The sequence below is a fragment of the Podarcis vaucheri genome (genome assembly GCF_965113315.1).
Source record: "Podarcis vaucheri genome assembly, chromosome: Z".
NCBI classification, from domain to species: Eukaryota; Metazoa; Chordata; class Lepidosauria; order Squamata; family Lacertidae; genus Podarcis; species Podarcis vaucheri.
Window position 1 is genome coordinate 30,544,806 of NC_138758.1, and position 18,755 is coordinate 30,563,560.

The 18,755-nt window shown below is 40.9% G+C and overlaps 1 protein-coding gene across 6 annotated transcripts in view; it reads left to right on the forward strand.

Annotated features, from left to right (window-relative positions):
• The window catches only part of ATP7A (ATPase copper transporting alpha), a 44,025-nt gene extending 32,566 nt beyond the window's left edge, over nt 1-11,459 (forward strand). For all 6 annotated transcript variants that reach the window (XM_082207354.1, XM_082207356.1, XM_082207355.1 and 3 more), the window contains 7 exons: nt 1,502-1,715; nt 2,747-2,893; nt 4,327-4,469; nt 4,954-5,157; nt 5,249-5,366; nt 6,468-6,570; nt 7,497-11,459. In XM_082207354.1, the coding sequence (XP_082063480.1) occupies nt 1,502-1,715; nt 2,747-2,893; nt 4,327-4,469; nt 4,954-5,157; nt 5,249-5,366; nt 6,468-6,570; nt 7,497-7,773 (1,206 nt within the window). In that variant the 3' untranslated portion in view covers nt 7,774-11,459. The remainder of the gene's footprint in view (nt 1-1,501; nt 1,716-2,746; nt 2,894-4,326; nt 4,470-4,953; nt 5,158-5,248; nt 5,367-6,467; nt 6,571-7,496) is intronic.
• The last annotated feature ends 7,296 nt before the right edge of the window (nt 11,460-18,755 follow it).

The following is an 18,755-nucleotide window of genomic DNA, read 5'->3' on the forward strand; positions in this document are numbered from 1 at the left end:
AGATCACCCCCGCTCGTGCCGAATCCGAAAAAATTTCTTTTTTTCTCCTTTTGTACCCGGTTTCCCAATTACTCACGGGTTGTTGTTAATAGTCCGAATTTCCAATGGAAGAAGTCAGTGCTCTCCGTCGAATGGCATGCGGCTGTGCTCGGCAGGGGAAGCAATGGACTCAAGGCACCACGCCACTCCCCGGCACCCGTTCCGTAGCCTTTAAAAAGGCTCCTTCACGAGTCGGGAGGGCGCTAGTGGTGCCAGCCGAGTCCCCATGTCCACGGGCTCCGTGCCCGTGGTTTTTAAGGGTCCCCGCGTTGCCGGTGTGGTAGGACCCAGCCCCTGCCGAGCAGACTCCCTCCGGAGCTCGGAGGGAGTCCGCCATTCGGCGATGGCGCCAACCCGGAAGTCATAACAGCCATGTCTGAACTTTCCTGCCATGCAGTGAAATAACCACATTTGCTACATATTCACACCTTATCTGGAAATGTTGTGGCATGGTAAGGCTGTCTTTGTCATCAGATTTCTCTCTGGAGTGAGAGTTCATGAGTATAGGATTTTGAGCTCATAGCATGCTGTGAAGTAAAGGAACAGCTGCAATATTCTGACCAGCAGAGGGATGTGCGCCTACAGTCTCTCTCAGCATGTCATACTGGGATGGGGCCACCCAGGTTCAAATATCCACTAACACATGAAGCTCACTTGGTTACCTTGACCCAATTGCTCTGTTTTAGCTTTATCTGCCTCATAGGATGGTTATCAGGATGTCATCAAATGGGGAGGGTTGGGGTGGAGAGAGAATCATGCACGCCACCCTGAACTGCTTGGAACAAGGGTGGGATAACAATGTAAGCCAATGGGCACCACAATGATATTTACTACAGTATATTTTTAGTAACTGGTTAATTTTACTTAGTGAATTATATTTAAATAATTATAATTAATACAGCTCTGTGTACATAATTCTGAATTGTCTAGAAATCTATGGAGTTGTATATAACGTAAGTTCTGCTCAGAGAAGACCCACTGAAATTAATAAACCTCACTTGGCTTTCTGAAAAGCCTCATTATTTACAGGTCTTACAAATATGTGATTATTTCTTAGCACCTCTTTAGTCTTAAGCTCCTTTGTATGTTTTGTTCCCTCAACCTACTATGTATTATTTATTTATAAAAATATTGATATACCACTGCATCATAAAGATATATCACAGCAGTTTACAACAATTTAAAAACAATAAAAACAAAAAAGTTTTAAACTAGTTAAAAGAAAAAAGAAATTAAATACAAGTATCAATAGGCCATTGTGGGGGGTATTTAAAAGTTGGCACAGATGGCACCTGCTGAATCCCTAGTGGCAGGGTGTTCCACAGGACTGAGCCAATGACTCTGAAGGCTCAGTTTCTCACATTACAATCTTGGGTGTGTATATGCTTTTGCAGAATGACTTTTAAAGTCTAGTATGCATTTACCAAATTCCAAGCACTATCTGATTATATATTCTCTTTAGGAATTGGACACAGACACCCTTGGAACTTGTACTGATTTTCAAGTAGTCCCTGGCTGTGGCATTAGCTGTAAAGTCACCAATATTGAAGCCCTGTTGTGCAGCAGGAGTGAGACCATGGAAGAGAACAATGTCAGGAATTCAGCCCTTGTGAAAATGGATGAGAAGATTGAGGAAATTATGCATCCTGCTTTGATTATTGATGAGCAGTTGCCAAGTAAGTTGAGATGAATCTGTCAAATGTGCTTCATGTAAGCAGAAGCCTTGTTTTGGCATCTGTTGCTAGAGGTGCATCAGCCTTTCTCTTTCACTGAGGGTGGGATCTGAGGTCTCCTTTGCTTTTAAAAAAGTAAAATACCAGCCCAATAGTAAATTGTGCCTTGTAAAAGCTCTGAGGGGAACTGGGGGCAATTTCCTCTTGATCTTCTTTATTCTGATCCACTTCCGATGTAACTGTGGTTTAGTGTCACAAGAATGAGATGAAGTAAGCCTTGAGTGCATACAGTACCTCTTTCCCTCCTTTAAGCACAACTGAAAGTGCCAGCTTTTGGTTTCCTATAAACTGGTTTCTTGAGTTCAGCTGTATTGGGAAACTGCCTTTTATTTGGCCTCAAAAGTGAAAGCTTTCAGTTTTCTATCTTTTCATGAGGAAGAGAGTAAAATGGGGTGTATGCTAGCCCAAAACTCAGTGGAGCCGTAGTTTAGTATATTTTCCTACCTGGAGCAGCATCTCTCACTCTCTCTTAGTTTTCTTTAGTCAACTATTTCCCTTATTTTATCAATTTAAAGTATTGCAAGGCATTCCAAGTGGGATAAACATGTGTTGCAGTTCTCACTGGACTGAATCATCTCTTACTGGAGATCAGGTCGGATGTGTATCTGAATCTTTCTCCCTCCCCACCCCCAAATAAGCTTTTGTCAGGATTAAAACTAGACTCGAATACATTGGGAGTGCCTTCAAACATGCAATTTCCCCTACCTTCAGCTTGAAGTAATACAGTCCCAACTAAAGTTGTACTGTGTGACTATGCTGCTCATGTAGCTCAGCTGTAAGCACACTGTTGCACAAGTGCATAATCTGGATAATTCTGACCACACACCTGTGGTCCCTAGCCATAGATCCCTAGTGAATAAATGTTCGTGAATAGCCATGAGTAAATGCTCCTGCAAACTTAGCATGCACCAGCAGTAGTGTGTAATTAACAAGTCACCTGTTTCTCAGAAACTGCAGTAATATTTTCCTTTCAGCTACTTGGGGTTCCCACAAGTATTCTGTTCTAATTGGAAACCGGGAGTGGATGTCTAGAAATGGTCTGCTTGTCAGAAATGAAGTTGATAATGCCATGATTGAGCACGAACGTCGAGGTCGCACTGCTGTTCTTGTGGCTGTGGATGGTAAGCTTGATAATGAGGATTAGGATTGGATTTTATGTGTGATACATTGAAAAGGCAGGGAAGAACGCAGCTGAGGAGTAAACAGTGACTGAAAAAGTTGTACTTCAAGCAATAAGGAGCAAAATATTTTCAAGACAGATAAAAGAGAGCTCTAAGAGAGAATTAGACAAATTTGTGGGGGAGACAGGTATCAAAAGGCTACTAACCATGAGAGCAGAATATGATAACAGGATGCTGCACTAGATGTGCCATTGGTCTGATCCTGCAGGTTCTTCTTATGTTCTTATTCCAGTTCTCAAAATGAATTGTTTCATAATATTAATAGATAATCCAATGTGGCTACAAATCCTGTCAAACTGGCAGGTCTAACATTGTTCTTAACTTCTTTTTCCCTGTTGACTATTCCTATAATAAATATATACACAAAGCAGTACAGTAATCCTATCCAGTGTCATTTTCCTTTAAACGTTAAGCAATGTAAATAAGTATTTTCAATTGACTTCTGTCTTAAAATACACACAGGTCCCAGTATGTAAACACTTGTTATACAAGTCTTCAGGTATCTACACATGAAGGATTTGTAACCTAACATTACCAACTGAATGTCTTGAATCAGATATCCGAACAACAGTCAGAGAGACAGATATACAGAGAGACAAATTTACAGATACACAATTGCATTCACCGAAAAATCCCCATTCCCTTCCTCCCTTGTCAGCTCTTTGTGCCACAAAACTTGTGTTTGGCTTGTGTTTTGTTGCTTTCTTGTTGAATAAATACAGGTATGTAGTTTAATTGTAACAGTGTTTGTGATTTTATTCATTATAGTAATGTTGTTAATGGTTTTACGGGGTTTTATTTAAACAATTTGGGGGCATGTTGTGGTTTTCTCCCTAGGAAGGAATGGAGCTTGCTATGTGAGCGCCCGCCTTACAAACTGTTTCACAGGAACAGATTATGTTTGCATTTACAATTGCTTCCGTTAAAATGCTTTCCAAGTAAAGCTGCCAGTAAATGTATTTGCATATAACTTTTAAGCGACATTTAATGTGCATTATTGATTCCCACAGAACCTCGATTCAGATAGGTTTGGCTATTAGAAATATTATTTGAGATCTGGAGAGGGAGAGAGAGAGAGAGAGAGAGAAAGGGAAGGAGGGCGTGTAATGTGGCATACTTTTAAAGTTTTGTGTTCTGCATGCAAGACAAGCTAAATACCAATAGTTCTAGGGCTTTAAGAAACTTTCTGGAAGCTTTCTTCCCAGAAAGCCAGTATCACTGCCTTGGAAAGTGAGAAGAACAGCCCATCTTTAAATTTGTGCAATGCCCCATGGGTGGAAGGAGAAAGGGGGTGAAGGAAAGAGGAAAAATAGTCTTTCTGTTCTCTTCAGAAAACAAAGAAGATTAATGGAAACATATTCATGTCTGTCTAGGAGAACTCTGTGGCTTGGTAGCTATTGCTGATACTGTGAAACCTGAAGCAGAGCTGGCAGTCCGTACTTTGAAGGCTATGGGTTTAGAAGTTGTTCTGATGACTGGTGATAACAGCAAAACAGCCAGGTCTATTGCCTCTCAGGTAAGCTGCTCCATATGTTGGCTTGCCTTCCTTCAGGCAATTTTCCTAATGCCTACAAGGTCCAAAGGTTCCCCCCTTCAATTTTAAAAAATGCAATAGATTACTTACTCAGTCATTGGAGCATCAGTTAAATCAGTGCTACTCAAAGTGGTGGTCCACACACAGGTTCTGAGAGCCACCAGCTGCCAGTCCCTGGTGACTCCACCACAGCTCAGGTTGGGTGGGATGCTTCAGGGACCAGATATGCTACTGGTCCCTGGACATTTGGAGGCAGGGATTGCTGGTCTACAGCATCAGATCGCTTGAGATGTACTGAGGTAAATAATGCTTTGATATTTCTAAGCAATGCCACTCATTGTTGGGGGAATGCTTTTCGAAGATGAGAATCTCATAGGTCCACAGATCTCATTATTCTTAACAGCTGTGTTTTTTGTGTGTCTGAGGAATCTTCTGATGTGATTTTGGACTTCCTTTTCTTTTTCAGGTTGGCATCACTAAAGTGTTTGCTGAAGTCCTTCCTTCCCACAAGGTTGCCAAAGTAAAGCAACTGCAGGATGAAGGGAAACGGGTAGCAATGGTGGGGGATGGGATCAATGATTCCCCTGCTCTTGCCATGGCTAATGTTGGAATTGCCATTGGCACAGGCACAGATGTGGCCATTGAGGCAGCAGATGTGGTTTTGATTAGGGTAAGTGATCGGATAGAGTGAAGACCCTTAATTAAATGTAAAACAAATTATGCCACCAATGTAACTAGTCTTGTTAATTCTTACTTGGCAGAATGATTTGTTGGATGTAGTGGCAAGCATAGATTTATCACGGAAGACTGTTAAAAGGATACGAATCAACTTTGTCTTTGCTCTCATTTACAATCTTGTCGGAGTTCCTGTAGCTGCTGGTATGTGATGATTCTGGACTTTGACAATATGTATAATATTGCTTTTTTTCTTCTTCCATGGAACATTAATTGAAAGTATATATCAATTAACAATTCCTTAATGTGGGAGAAATTTGTGTGTGAGAAAAAGAAGAAAGCTGCAGTTGATATAAATATGTTGCACAGAAAAAAGAATGTTAAGGGTTGCAACTGATACCCAAACATTCTTAAATGTTCTTGCAAATTATAGTGGGTAGAAAAAAGGGAAGCTTTTCCAGTTTATATTTATTTATTTATTTATTTATTTATTTATTTATTTATACATACATACATACATACCCTACCTATCTGACTGGGTTTCCCCCTGCCACTCTGAGCAGCTTCCAACAGAATATTAAAAAATACTGACATTTCAGACTATAAAAACTTATTGATACAGGGCTGCCTTCAGATGTCTGTTGAAAGTTGTATAGTTGTTTATTTCCTTGACAACTGATGGGGTGTGGGTGTTCCATGGGGAAGGCGCCATTACTGAGAAAGCCATCTGTCTGGTTCCCTGTAGCGTCACATCTCGCAATGAGGAACTGCCAGACGGCCCTCAGAACTGGACCTCAGTGTCTGGGCTGAACAAACTGGATTAGATTTACTTGCTTGCTTAATTTTTGGCATTTGCATGCTGCCCTATCACCCAAAGTTATTTGCGTGAGCTGTACTTCCAAAGAGGGCCTTAAGCAATGAGTAGGCAGGTACACATGAGAGAAAACCTGGTTCCAACACATTTATGAGTTTAAAGGTTAAAACCAATTAAAAAGTGCTGGGAACTGTAAATGGACCATAAATGGTCAAGCTGTCCTTGCTTTGGACCAGCTGCAGTTTCCAGACTGTTCTAAGTGCAGCTGTTTGATTAAATATGCAGTGTTACAAAACTATACAATTGACACTCTAGCTAGGTCCTCTGCAAGTCCATAAATCCTATACTTGGGTTTTGCCATCAGCTCTGCTTTGCCCCCTACATAAACACTAATTTAAGATGCTTTGATTTTTTTTTAATGCATTTCAGAATCACGTTTGTGACTTTGTTCTTTAACATCCCGTAGAGTTATTTCCAATTTCCTTCCCCAGGCGTCTTCCTTCCAGTTGGTTTGGTTCTGCAGCCTTGGATGGGCTCTGCAGCAATGGCTGCCTCTTCCGTTTCTGTTGTGTTGTCTTCTCTGCTGCTAAAATTGTAAGTACAATATCCTCAAGCTTCTCATTCTTACTTTCATGACTTGCTTGTGAAGTCCATGGTTGCATTTTGAGAAAAATAATTTGCTCTTCCAAAGAGGATAAGCAGCAAGCTGGGTTCTGTCCTACCTTTTCAAAATTCAGGTAGGACTTACCTGTGCCTGCAGTTTTCCAGAAGAATCCCCTGCCTCATAACTGCTGTTCAATGCAGTGAGCTTTCAATAATGTATTTTTAATGCTTTGTGTGTCTCATTCAGCCTCATCACAACTCTATTTAGAGAATGCCAGTTTTTGCAGTTATTGCCAATTAAGCTTGTTAGCCTAATTAAAGATTTGATCCTTGGTTAAATTGGGGATCAAATATTGCTAGTTGCTGGACTACCATGGTTTTCACATTCCCACTTTGTCCTTCTCAGCCCTGCGACAGCATTTTAAGAGAAGGAGACTTTATATCCACACTTCCATCCCAGTTAGGATTTCCTCCCTTCACACAAAGACATTGTGAGAACTGTCTGGCTCCTCAGCCTGGTCTGTTCTGGTTAGGGATGATATTGTAGCTGGGCACCTCTGGAGCCAGTCAGGGGAGGAAACTGGCACAGTTTGATTTGATTATTGATTATTTAATTTCTGTACCTCTTAATATATTTTTTGAAAATCTCTTTAAGAGGGGTACAAAAAAGACAACTTAAAGTAAAATATTGCAGAAACACACAGTTACATATAAAACTGTTACATCAATACAAAGTTATGAATATATAAAAATCAATATCAATAATCTTCCTTCTGACACACCCTCCCTCTCAGCCTCTAGGTTCTCATCCAGAGTCCAGACTACAAGCTTTAATAATTATTACCTGAATGATTAAATTGCAACCCTGTTTCAAACTGATGCAGAGGTGATTTTTGTGCATTTTCCCTTCCCTTTAGCTATAAGAAACCCACCTGTGAGAAATATGAACGGCGTACCCATGGCCAGGTGAGGCAGAAGAGCCCTTCCGAAATCAGTGTCCACATTGGAATTGATGAAACTGGACCAAGATCCCCAAAGCTGAACCTCATGGACCGAATTGTCACTTACAGCCGAGCTTCCTTAAACTCCCTTTTCTCTGACAAGCGGTCCCTTAGCAGCATAGTCCTCAGTGAGCCAGACAAGCACTCCCTTCTAGTTGTAGATTCCCGGGAGGAAGATGACACAACTCTCTGAAAGTCTTCTTTTTGCTGAGAAGTGGACTTGGTCTCTCTTCATGCACTGATCTATTCTGGAGGTTGACCAGCTGCACTGTGTTTCCGATCGTTTTGAATTGGATTTCAATTGCTCAGTTGACCAGGGCAATTATATCCCCACCATCCAAAAAAATCACTTCTAACTCAAGAGGCTGGCAGTTTCTGCAGTGCTTTGCTAGTATTAGCAAGCCAGAGCTTATCCAAAACCAACACTCACAAGCCACAGTATGCACTGGAAGCCAGTGCAGAGCAAGACACTGCTGAGCTGCTGGGATCATGAAAGGGCAGTCACCAGCCCATGGTTTCTAGGCCATGTCTTTGCATGCAATGCGACATTATTTTATAGAGTGTGAACAAGTAAGGATAGAAACCATGATTTCTTTTTTCCTTTCCTTTTTTTTAATCACAGATGTGCCTTATTTTGTAATGGTTGTCTTTATAATTTCTTCCTAATTTGCTATGTGTAAAATGGCATTTTTCAGAAAACATTGCAACACAGGTTTTCCCATGATTTGGAAAAAAAAAGTAAACAGTTCCCATTATTTGTTTCTCCTCCCCATCCCAGCTGCAGAGCTATTGACAATTCAGTTCACTCACCTGAGGCTACTGGTGAGAACGGTGCTTTCAAGTGTGTAGAGGAGCTCCACTCATGCCACAGCCACTGCCACACAAAGAATCAAGGAGTCAGGGCCATGCCTTGTGATGTTTTTCATTACTCAAAGGTCTGTGTCTTTGTAACTTCAAAAAGATGGAGTGGCTCAGTCGGCAGAGCATGAGACTCTTAATCTCAGGGCCGTGGGTTTTGAGCCCCATGTTGGGCAAAAATATTCCTGCATTGCAGCAGGTTGGACTAGGTGTCCTTCACAGTTCCTTCCAGTTCTATGAATCTGTGATCTGAGATGTATGCTGGTGAGTTTGAGATGTTTGAAACTGCAGAGTTTAAAAAGATGTGTTTTCCTTCAGCGCTTTCAGGAAGCTCCCATTCTTGCATTTTGAGTATGAGGTTTTTTTGTTTAGTTTTTTTTTTAAAGGCTCCTGAGCAATCTTTATTTATTTATTTCTGATCAGATCACAAAATTTCGTCTTGGAACTTTTAATTTCTTTTCCATTTTGCTCAACTAAAAATTGTCATGGTTGTCGCAATGCTACCGCTACAGTTACAACTGTGCTGGCTTGGGTCTGTCGGGAGTTTTGCAGTTCAGAACATCTCGAGGGTGTAAGGGTTGGGAAGGCAGTGCTAAGCCAAAGCACGGGTTCTGCATTGATGGGAAGCTATTGTTTCGTCTCCCTGCATCACAATATACATTTGTTATATTATTTAACTTTTAAAGAGATTGGCGCTAGATTTGCCCACGTTGCTCACCATGTTTACAGTTCAGCAGGTCTTAGATTGTAATCCTTTGCAGTGAATATTGCTATGTTGATGTTTGAACAGTGGTTGAAGACATATACATTGTAGAGTCCTTTAACCTGATAATAGAGGCATTTTTATAGTGTTTAAAGTAGCAAGAGAGAGGACCACGGTTCAGAAAACACCAGGGCTATTGTTCTTGACCTGCACCAGTTTTAGTCATCATTAATCCCATTCCTAAAGCCATACTTAGGGGGGAAATGAAGCCAAACTGCAGCTGTTTCACTCCCACCCCAAGTCATGATGGGATAATAAGAGTACAGAAAGTATATCAGTGAAAGTCCACTGCCAGGGAGTAAGTCATCATCTGACTCAGAATCCTGACCCTCTCTGGCACACACCCTGTGCAGGTCTGTCCCACATTCAGGAATCATGAACTTAGCTGGCCCGCACCGGCCCTTTGTCCTTGGCAGTTATGTGGCCACTCACCCTCTGCAGCCTCAGTTTGACTCAAGAGACTGGGTTTACCAGAAAAGGGGGTGGGGCTGGCTTCAAAGGAAAAGCAAGTGCCAAGGGCCCCTTCCTGTCGATTTGCCCCCTTTCACCTGGCAAGTGATGCAAGTGTTGGGTCCTGTGCCAGCCATCAAACACCACTGGCAAGAGTGGTGAAAAAATGTGTGTATTTGGAATGAAGTAAATTGTGTGCTCTAAAAATCTTTAAACTAGAAATGTTTGTAAGACTGCAGCTTAACTGAGCATAGAACACCATATTGACTGCCCAATAGTGGCTCAATGGAAAGCTCAATGAAATATTTTCACAATGATGTTGCGTTTCAAAATAGTAATAATGATGGAAAGATACTGAGGAGGTGGTTACAGAAAATAGTTTTTGATGTTTGATCTGTGTGAAACAGAAATCTTGGAAATTTATTTTTCTGCATCTCACTGTTCTGCCCTTGAAGTTATATTCTCCCCTCCCTTGTAATTTACACAAAGCATGCTTGAAATATTAGTTGGAAAGAGCAGCCAATTTCTTTCTGATGGAATCAGCCTATTAAAGCAGAGCTGGTGATGGCTTCACTCTGAGAAACAGATATTTTAAAATTTTAATGGCATGCCAGTCTGGGAGCCTTTACTTGCCTGAATAAATATCCACTTTACTTGCTCTGCAGTTTCATTGCCCGTTAAGCCTGCAGTGAAGAGCCATTAACTTCCTGTCCTGCCACCTCAAGAAAATCTGACCCATATGATACCTCAGTTTAGTTCCTGTTTGTTGCCTGATAAATGGTATTATTCTAGAACAGGCATAGGCAAACTCAGCCCTCCAGATGTTTTGGGACTACAACTCTCATCATCCCTGACCACTGGTCCTGTTAGCTAGGGAGGATGGGAATTGTAGTCCCAAAACTTCTGGAGGGCTGAGTTTGCCTATGCCTGTCCTAGAAGTATTTCAGTTTTCTTCCTTTGGAGCAATGGTTATATGTCAAGGCTTGTATTGAAAGGGTTCATATCTAAGTTGAATTATAGCTAGGGAGAAACCAGAGAATTGGTGTGGAGGACCACACAGTCGGGTCTGTATCAGTTGACGGTGGATGTTTTTGTTTTTTGAGGCTGAACAAATCTGCACTTTCCCCTTTCGAAAAATATTTGTGACGTGTTTTGATGAAACATTTACAGGATTTCAGCTGTCACATCACTTTGATCATTCACAAGATAAGTTGTGGGAGTAGGTGCTATCTTTTGGCAGGAGATGAGCTACTAGCATTTGCCATTCATGATCATGTCATAACAATCTTCCAGTCTTCTCTGTGTCTCTTGAGGCAGAAAATAGAAGGTAGAATCCATAATGTTTCACTGCCAGCTGTTAAATTTGGTTTCCTCTCTGTCCTCTTAAGGGCTACTGCCCAAGAAATAGGATAGTGCATTTTAGTGGCTTCTTTACAGAAAAGATCTGAAAGAGGATGTGTTTTATCTTCTTTCTTCTCTATCTTTATTTTTCATCTTTGGTTTCCTCTGCTCTGGGACATTATTGGGGTCCAAGGATTACATACACACGAAGGTAGTGGATAATTGGTGGAAGGACCCTGACCGAGAGGCATGGAAAGGAAGACTCTCTAACTCTCAGGGTTAGAGACTGGGAGAAGAAAGGAAAGCTCCCAGGTGGGAGCTGGGAGAGTTCACTACATCCTGTGTGAGACAAAAGTTACAAGCTTCCTTTGACAGAGGACTCTGCTTTTCTCTTTCTCTTTTTTTAAAGTTTCTTTTATCTAGTTGTATTATGAAAAAGCTTTAATAAAATCTAATTTTTTTAAAAAATGAAAGAGGATCCAAAGGCACTGTTTCCTCAGCAGCAGAGTTAGTGTGTAGATTTTATCTACATTGTAGGGGGTCCCTTGGGGTCACTTCCAACCCTACAGTTCTATGATTCTGTGGTGGTTTGAAATGTACTGCTATCACATACTTGATGCAGAAGCCCACCCAGTGTGTCTTCCCTTTCTATGTGTGATTTGCCAAACTTCTTTGGAATGTTCATCTTGATGTTTAGTGAATAATAGCTTATACTTGGCTTTAATTCAAAGAACCAAAATTACTTTACTGTCTTGACTGTACAGTGTTCCGATAAAATGTCTTCTTCTTTCTTCTTTGGCAATCACTCGTAGCCGAGTAAGATTGTCTTCCATGATCACGGTCTTAGCAGTGACTGTGGAACACGGTCTTAGCAGTGACTGTGGAGACCAATTCTGGATTCACACGTCTTTCCACAGTGGGGACAGAGGTTTCCAAATAGGAGTTGATCACGGTGAGGGTTTGCCAAGCATGCCTTCCTCCTAGCACGTTTCTCCCTTTCATCCTGAGTTCAAGCTTCTTCAAAGTCCATGACACCTTTGGTAAAGGCTATTCTCCAAAAGGAGCACTCGCAGGCCAGTGTTTCCCAGTTGTCGGTGTTTATACCACATTTTTAAAGATTTGCCTTGAGAGAGTCTTTAAACCTCTTTTGTTGACCACCGGCATTATGCTTTCCATTTTTAAGTTTGGAATAGAGTAATTGCTTTGGAAGACAATAATGAGCTATCTGCAAAACATGACCAGTTCAACAAAGTTGATGTTGAAGAATCATTGCTTCGACACTGGTAATCTTTGCTTTTTCCAGTGCACTGGCATTAGTTCGCCAGTATTCCCAAGTGATGTGTAAAACTTTTCAGAGACACAGTTGATTGAATCTTTCGTGGAGTTGGGGATGGTGTTTATAAGTGGGATCTCTTCTCTCTCCCAGATTTTTTCGATGAGCTTGTGAAGTTGTTGTGTAAGTTCAATTCCGCCCACTTTGAAGACTTTGGCAGGTATCCCATCAGGTCTGCTGTTTTTGTTGTTTTTCATTTTGTTAATAACTGTACACAACTTTCCCAGATTTGGAGATACTGCAAGCTGATCTCTGATTTGTTTTTGCAGAATTTGTGAGAAGACCTCAGCAGCTATGGCGGAGTTGTGGTTAAGGAGATGCTGGTATTGTTCTTTCCAGCACAGTGGAATAGCTTCTTTATCTTTTAGAAGTGTAGTACCATCTGTTGAGTGTAGGGGGCATATGTCATGATTTACTGGCCCATAGATGGTGTTTGTGGCTTTAAAGAAACTTTGTGCATCATGAGTGTCAGCTAAGTGCTGGATCTCTTGAGCTTTTTTTTATCCACCAGGTGTTATTTAGTTTTCTGATTCCTCTGTGAACTTCAGCCTTAGCGCTGGCATAGGTTTTTTTCTTAGTGGCACAGTTTCTTTTTTTTATTTTATGAGATATTTATTAAGATTTTCAAAGTATTACAAAGTGAAAATAAAAAAATAAGAAAATACAAAATAAAAATACAAAATAAAAATGATTAAAAACAACTCATTCTTTCCATTACTTATTTTTCATTAGCTTATTTCCCGGACCTCCTCACGCCTCCCTTTTTTGTATTCCAGTTCAGTTTGTTGGTTCAGCAAATCCTTACCCTCTTTGTTTATCCTAGTCTTTAATCTTAAAATATTGTAACGTTAAATTTTTACCTATTAATAATCCATTTTTCATATTCCCTTATAGTATTACAGCTGAAAACCACTTAATTTCTATCCAACATCATTCTAACATTCATTAATTTTACAATATTTCTGTAGATAGTTTTTAAATTTCTTCCAATCTTCTTCCACCGACTCTTCTCCCTGGTCTCAGATTCTGCCAGTCATTTCTGCCAGTTCCATATAGTCCATCACCTTCATCTGCCATTCTTCCAGGGTGGGTAGATCTTGTGTCTTCCAATACTTTGCAATGAGTATTCTTGCTGCTGTTGTGGCATACATTAAAAAAGTTCTGTCTTTCTTTGGCACCAATTGGCCGACTATGCCTAGGAGAAAGGCCTCTGGTTTCTTCAAGAAGGTATATTTAAATACCTTTTTCAATTCATTATATATCATTTCCCAGAAAGCCTTAATCCTTGGGCACGTCCACCAAAGATGAAAGAATGTACCTTCAGTTTCTTTACATTTCCAACATTTATTATCAGGCAGATGATAGATTTTTGCAAGCTTGACTGGTGTCATGTACCACCTGTATACCATTTTCATAATATTCTCTCTCTTAGTGGCACAGTTTCTGTCTCTTTGCCAGATCTGAAAGGCCTCCCTTTTCTTGTCAACAATGCGTTCAATCTCACTGCCATCTCATCAAACCAGTCCTGATGTTTCTTGGTTTGGTATCAAAGAGTTTGTTCACAGGCTGCAATAATGGATGTTTTTAGCTTGGTCCAGTGTTCCTCATTGTTATCAGGGAACTCTGAAAAAAGATGGTCCTTAAAAGTCATTTGGAAGCAATCCCACTTAATAGGATCTTGAAGAGCTTCAGTGTTCACTTTGCACCTTTGTTTCCTTCCTTGAAGCCTGCATTGAGGTATCTTGATAGCCGTTGTGGAGCATATTAACTGGTGATCTGTCCAGCAGTTGTCGAAACTTGTCATAGCTCTGGTAAGGAGCACATCACAGTGATCTTCAGCTTGGACAATTACATAGTCTAAGACAGTGATAGCAAACCTTTTAGAGACCGAGTGCCCAAACTGCAACCCTAAACCCACTTATTTATTGCAAAGTGCCAACACGGCAATTTAACCTGTATATCTCATTTTTCCCCCTGTGTGTTTCATGTTTCTTCTTTATGACTGCTGTTGTAATAAATAATCCTTCATAAAAGTTATTGCATTACATTCTTCATTAAATTTTCTTTACATTGATATATAATTTTATGGTATAACTTAGTGTTATTTTTCTAAAAAAATGTTTAGGGGTACTCTCATATTGACTCAAGAAAATCACCACGGGGGGGGGGTAAATACAGTTCAAATTGGGGGGGGGGGAATACAGTGGTACCTCAGTTTTTGAACAGCTTAGTTCTTGAACTACTTGGAACCTGAGGAGTTCAAACCCGGAAATGAGTAATATCAAGGTTGTGTACTGCACATATAGTCAAAAGTAAGATTCCGTTCTGGTTGCTGTTGCCAACTCCTCCTTTTCCAATAGTCCCAGGCCACAGATCGAAATCTTGCCCAACTCTTGCATTAAAATCACCCAGGAGGACTTCGGTGTCTCTGATAGGATGGTATCCAGTTGAGAGTAAATGTTTTTCTTTAATGTCTTGATTGGCATCCAGTGTTGGTGCATAAGCACTTAGAATAGTAGCCTGTTGGTTTTTGGTGAGCTTTATTCAAATGGTTGACAGTCGCTCATTAATGCCAGTAGGGACTTCTGACAAGAGCTTCACAAGATCATTTTTGATAGCGAAGCCTACCCCATTTTTTGATGTTCTTGTTCAGATAGACCTTTCCAGAAGAATGTGTAGCTTCCTTTTTCTTCCTTCAGTTGTCCCTTGCCTGCTCTTCGAGAGTCTTGAAGCGCTGCAATGTCAATGTTAAAATGTTGCAGCTCTCTTGCAATGATGGCAGTTCTGCATTCAGGATGCTCATTTTCTGTGTTATCCCACAAAGTCCATATAGTTCATCTTCCAAAGTTCAATTGTATTTTATGACCTCTGGGTGGTGACCCCACTGGGTGCACTAATCCAGTCAGGGAAAAAGGAGGGTAGACTACATTTAGGGCACATTTTCTAGCCCCTCCCCCTTTTCAGGGTGAGCAGAGTGTATGCTAAAAAGGGCTGCTCAGTCATGGATATAGCTATCAAGCTGCTCACCTCATTCCTTGAGTCAGAACAACTGAATCTGTATTCACCGCCCATGTGCTGGTTTATGACTAGGGGCTTCCATATTTCATGGTCCTGCCCGCATTACCATTGCCAATCACCATGGGACTTTGGGGGGTTTGGGATGGGTTTTTGAAAGATGCCTGTGCGTGAATTTGTTTTATGTGTGTAGATCAGTGTGTGCTGACCATGACACAGTCTTTGCAGTAAGGCTCTATTCCGATGGCATGAGTATCATGATGATTGGTAGATTCTTATCTGCTGCAGCCTTCATCCGCCTTCACAGCCGTTGTAACATGCCACTTGTTATCTTCTGCCTGTTCTGCCGTTGCGGACTTCTTGGATCCTTATTTGCCTAGCTCCTTCCCTTTGACCTTACCGCCTTGGGTGTGACCCTGCTGAGAGTCCAAGGCTTCCAACAGCTTCTCTCACAAGGGTCATAGGAACGTGAAAGCCCACTCACCACAGCAAGGTGATGATCTAGCAAGTGAGTCCGATAAAATGTACTCTGCCTGTAAATATGGTTTGTTTCCTGTCTTGAGCACATTTCATTTATTTACAGTTTTATGTTAACTCATGTGTGTTAAAATATCAAAAAGCTATTTTTAAAAAGCTGCAGAAAAAGCTATGCATTTACATTTTATTTGATTTATTTATTGCTCTTCTCCACTGTTAGGCAAGATGTTCTGCTGTCTGCTTCATTTAAATTACTATCCAGAAAGTAAATCCAGACATAAATGCAAGTCAGGGCTTCCCTTTCCTCTAGATCACATTTGGCTGGCTGGCAAACTGAATGCTGATTTAATCATCTGTCTTGTCCTCCCCTCCCTGTTTTGCCAAGTTGGATGTCTACCTTGTTAGTTTTTTAAAGCGCTACATGTACATTTATTCAGTTAAATGTGCCCCCATCTCTCTCTTTTTAGGTGTGTCTGTTAAAAGCAATTACGTTTTCTTAAAAAATGAAAAACTGCTTTCAGATAAGAGTTGGGTTGGTGATGTCACTGGTTTATATCCATCTGCTGTAAATATGCAGTATTGATGGGCTCTCCAACCTTTTCAGACCTAGGACCTACTTCTAACCCAAACATTCATTTGGGGACCCATTTCTTAATCTTTTGCCATATTTTTGCATGGTGGCAGTGCTCCTGTTGCAACCCATATTGGATTGGGCCACCACCCACTAGCAGGTCCCAACCTACCAGTTGAAGGCCAGTGGACTAGGAGGTAAGATAATCTAAACAAAATGCAGTGAGTGCAGTTCCATTGGTGGTTCAATGCTCACATGATGTGTGTATGTGTACTCCTGCAACTGGGCAGATGGTTGAAGCTTACATAGCATTTTCCCATTGCTTTTTAAAAAATAAAATATGTAGGTATTTTAGTACAAAGGTGACTCACTGGTGGCTTACACAGGTCCAGGATTTCTGAAAAATTGACTGAAGGTTGCTTTACAAGTTACATGACAGCTCACTTGTTTGTGAGTAAGCAAATCTAACGTGCTTAGTGTGCACACACCCATTATTATTTTTGGGGTGCCTTCCAAATGTTTTGGGTGAGCCCAGATTTGTAGGTCACCTGTGACAATAAGAATGTCCTTTCCCAATCTCCTGTAAAGCTGTCCTGCATTTTTAAGGAAACGAGAAATGTTTTCATCTCCTTGGGACTCTGATTATGGGTTCTACAAAGTACTATTGTGAGTACACATTGGGTTGCATTTAATTTTCAGCTGAAAAAATCACAAGTTCTTGCCATGACTGTATGTAATGTCTTGATTTTCAGGATACGCTCCGTAAAACAAAACAAAAACCAACAACTTTGTGCAATATTTGCTTTTAATGCATAATATTTTACATTTGGCGGGTATGCCACAGTTATAATCTTGTCAAGAATGTGCCTTCAGCTCTATAAATGTTATATCACAACATTACAAGACTGGTTGTGTGTGGATTTTTATTTGAAGGGCCCCATTTTGGTTTCATTCAATCTGTTTCTGTTCAGAAATCTCTCACCTAGCTAAGCACCATTCAAAATTACATTCTTTAATTAGTGCCACGCCACCACCACAGTGCGCAATGCAACACTCCTGTGAACTTTTGGATTTATTTCCCATTACAATATATTTAGAAAGAAAAGGAAGGGGAGCAAGGAAAAAAGGAAGAGGTTCTACCTTCTGGATGAAAAGCCAACCCCAAAGCACCACGTCACTTAACTAGTATCTGTATAAATGGGTGCCAAATGGATTCATGCTAGGGTTAGCTTTCCTATATTCTTCCTGTACTGCCGGAGACAATGTGCCTCTGCATATCCATTGCTGAGAATCACAAGTGGAGAGAGGGCTCTTGTGCTCAGGTTCCACTTGTAGTTTTCATAGAGGCATCTGCTTGAGTACTGTGAGAGCAGCAAGCTGGACTAGATGGGCCTTTGGCCTGATTCAGCAAGGTTTTTTAGGTTTTTAAGCAATTTGTTCCATCCAAAAAAATCTGCTTCCAAACTATAGCGCAACCCAGTTTATAAAGCTGGCAATCCAAGGTAGACTTCCTGTAGATAGCAGATTGTTTTGCCCAGTACCCGTGCTTTCTTTGCTAGAAAAAGAGCTGCTGGTACTCACTATGAAGTTGTTGCAGTAAGTGCCACACTTTTTAACAACAACAAAAGAGGTGCTGGTACTGCATACCTGTGAATACCCCTAGAAAAGAGAACCACTGCCTCGAACCATATAGCAATATAATTTTAAGAGCTGCTATTTCCCCCCTATTCGAAATGAAGACAACAAGTTAGGACATAATAACAAACAAACAACCCTGTGTTCCCTGTCTTCACCAAGTGTCCCCTAGCCCTCAAGGAGCTGCTATTTTCAATGCCTTAAAGGAAATCTATAATCGACAGGGACATGCAGGCCAGCCTTTTCCAAAATGGTGCCCTCCCAATGTTTTTGGACTATGGCCTTGTTCATTGGAGATGATTAGTTTGAATCTGGAGAGCACAAAATTGGGAGAGGCTGATGTCGACAATGTGAAAAGGCAAAAGCAGAGGAGGGTGGACTTGTTCAGAGTTATAAGCAAAATGCTCTTATAAAAGAGAAACCAGCCAGGCTTCCTGTGGCTATAGTCCTGCCCTTGCATCTTTGCTCACTTTTCTTAACTTGACTGCTGTCATCTAATCATCATTGGAAAAGAAGAGATTAGAAGAAAGATGGTATCACTGGCCCTTGACTCACTAACTAAGCCTTGGATGGATGACCTGTGGTCTTCCTCCTACAATCATCCCTGTCCATAGACCACCCTGGGAAGGGCTGATGGAAGCTGGAGTCCAACAGTTGGAGGCACCACATTGGCTAGTCCCATTCTGTGCACTTGCTCTCTGTATTACATTTGTGCAAATAAAAGTTTTTGAG